At 60.9% G+C, this 2,435-nt stretch overlaps 1 protein-coding gene across 1 annotated transcript; it reads left to right on the top strand.

Annotated features, from left to right (window-relative positions):
* The first annotated feature begins 559 nt into the window (after nt 1-559).
* Nucleotides 560-1,272, top strand: LOC111159152 (DnaJ heat shock protein family (Hsp40) member B8). The gene has a single exon (XM_022521583.1). The coding sequence runs from the start codon at nt 560-562 to the stop codon at nt 1,265-1,267; it is 708 nt and encodes a 235-aa protein (XP_022377291.1). The 3' UTR covers nt 1,268-1,272.
* Nucleotides 1,273-2,435: the final 1,163 nt, after the last annotated feature.

Here is a 2,435-nt window from a genome sequence, read left to right on the forward strand (position 1 = left end):
TAAGTGGACCTATCCCAAGAAGCCCTCCCTCCCCTCCCCTGACCACGGTCTCCAACCTGCATTGCCCACCTTGGCCAGATCCTGCGGCTGGCCCTGTCTCTGCTCCGTGGCTTCAGGGAGCTCAGCCCACAGGCCCAGCATGACTGAGCTCCAAATTCTCAGCCAGCCAAAGTGCTGACCTCAACCTTGCCCTTGTGGGCAGGGGCAGGCCAGTGTGCCCCAGGGCTGGAGGGGGTTGCTGGTGCAGAGCTGGGGGTGGGATTTGTCCCGCCCATGGGGCTGATGTCACAAAGGGCCCAGCCTCCGCTCTGCAGGGGGTGTCTGCCCCTGGCCTGGCCCCACTGTGGCAGTGTCCCCCTCCCCCCACCCCTCTCAGTGGAGGCGCCCACCCGTCCCTGAGAGCTGGTACTATGAAAAGGTAAAGTCGCCGGGCAGAGCCGCGCCCGGAGCCAGCAGATTCCAGCAAGGCCCCCGCTGAGGGACCCACACCAGCTGCTGCCGCCTCCGAGTCCACGGGCCCCTGCGCCCACCTCACCCCTGCCCCCGCCCTCCCCTCGGCATGGCCAACTACTACGAAGTGCTGGGGGTGCAGGCGAGTGCCTCCCCGGAGGACATCAAGAAGGCCTACCGCAAGCTGGCCTTGCGCTGGCACCCCGACAAGAACCCCGACAACAAGGAGGAGGCCGAGAAGAAGTTCAAGCAGGTGTCTGAGGCTTATGAGGTCCTGTCCGACTCCAAGAAGCGCTCCGTGTACGACCGCGCAGGCTGCGACAGCTGGCGGGCCGGTGGCGGGGCCAGCACCCACTACAGCAGCCCCTTCGACACAGGCTACACCTTCCGGAACCCCGAGGACATTTTCCGCGAGTTTTTTGGAGGCCTAGACCCCTTCTCATTTGACTTCTGGGACGTCCCTTTCAACAGTGACCGTGCGGGCCGGGGCCACGGCCTGAGGGGGGCCTTCTCGGCGGGCTTCGGCGAGTTCCCGGCCTTCATGGAAGCCCTCTCGTCCTTCGACACCCTGGGCCGGGCCGGGGGTGGCGGGGCCAACCGCGCCACCTTCTCGTCCACGTCCTTCGGCGGCTCGGGCGCCGGCAGCTCCGGCTTCAAGTCAGTGATGTCGTCCACCGAGATGGTCAACGGGCACAAGGTCACAACCAAGCGCATCGTGGAGAACGGGCAGGAGCGCGTGGAGGTGGAGGAGGATGGGCAGCTCAAGTCATTGACCATCAACGGCAAGGAGCAGCTCAAGCGGGTGGACAACAAGTGAGCACCCGGCCGCCCCCCAGAGGAGCAGCTCAAGAGGGTGGACAACAAGTGAGCACCCGCGTGCCGCCCACGTGTGGCTGGTGGTTAATAAACGTGCCAAGTGAGTTCATGGAAACAACTGGCCCCGATGTGTGGGGTGCGGGGACCTGATGGGCCGCTGAGGGGGGCAGCCCCCATGCAGGAGAGTGTGTATGCTAAGGCCCGCGGGCGCCCGTTCTGCCCAGGCTGCGCTAGTGGGAGGCAGTGCATGTGTGGGTGATCTGTTGTGATCTCTTGTCTGTGTTGTTGGGGTTGGCATCTGTCCATCTCAACCCAGCCCTGTGCCTCTGTGCCTGCCATCGGCTCTCTGACGGGGGATATGCCTCCAGCTCCGTGTCTCACTCCCAGCCCTCTTGGTGACTTGTCAGGCAGCCAACCTGCCAAACCCAAGTCACATCACTTTGCCCGCTTTGCTGCAAGCCTGCGGTGGCTCTCTCTGCTCTAAGTGTAAAGACCTTAGTCTTCGTCCTCCCAAGGAGGCCAAGCCATGGTGGCTTGGCCCTACATACCTTCCTGGTCTCCCCTCCCTGCAACCCTCATTCTCTGAGCTCCAGACACACTGGCCAACCCTTCAGTCCTCCATGGAACCAAATGCCTTGCAACCTCAGGGCCTTTGCACATGCTGTTCTCCCTGGTCTATGCCCTCTCATCTTGAGGCCTTTGCTTAAGCATCTGTTCTTCAAGGAGGCCTTCCCCAACACCACTCTTCTGAATTAGTTCTCCACTTACCCCACACTAAAAGTCCCTCACCTGTTTCGCCCCAGCCCTTAGGGTTGTCTGCGGAACTACCAAGAGATGTGTGCCTTCTTGAATACACTGCAGGTCCAAGGGAGACAGGGCCTGTGCCTGCCTCATTGCTCGCTGTATCCCTAAAGTCTAGAGCTATGTTTGGCACTAAGAAGAATGTCTTCTAATGTCTGGCATTAGAAGAATGAATATTTTTAGGTGTGTGTGTGTCTGTCTGAGAGAGAGAGAGAGAGAGAGAGAGAGAGAGAGAGTGTGTGTGTGTGTGTGTGTGTGTGTGTGTGTGTGTGTGTGTGTGTTGGGGTATTGGGGGATATGTACTAATCCCAGGCAGACCAGAGCGGGACTGACTGGGAGGAAATGGCTGTTGGAGCAGGAGATGGGAG

This window comes from Enhydra lutris, unplaced genomic scaffold (genome assembly GCF_002288905.1).
Source record: "Enhydra lutris kenyoni isolate GAN:26980312 unplaced genomic scaffold, ASM228890v2 scaffoldscaffold66, whole genome shotgun sequence".
Taxonomy (NCBI): domain Eukaryota; kingdom Metazoa; phylum Chordata; class Mammalia; order Carnivora; family Mustelidae; genus Enhydra; species Enhydra lutris.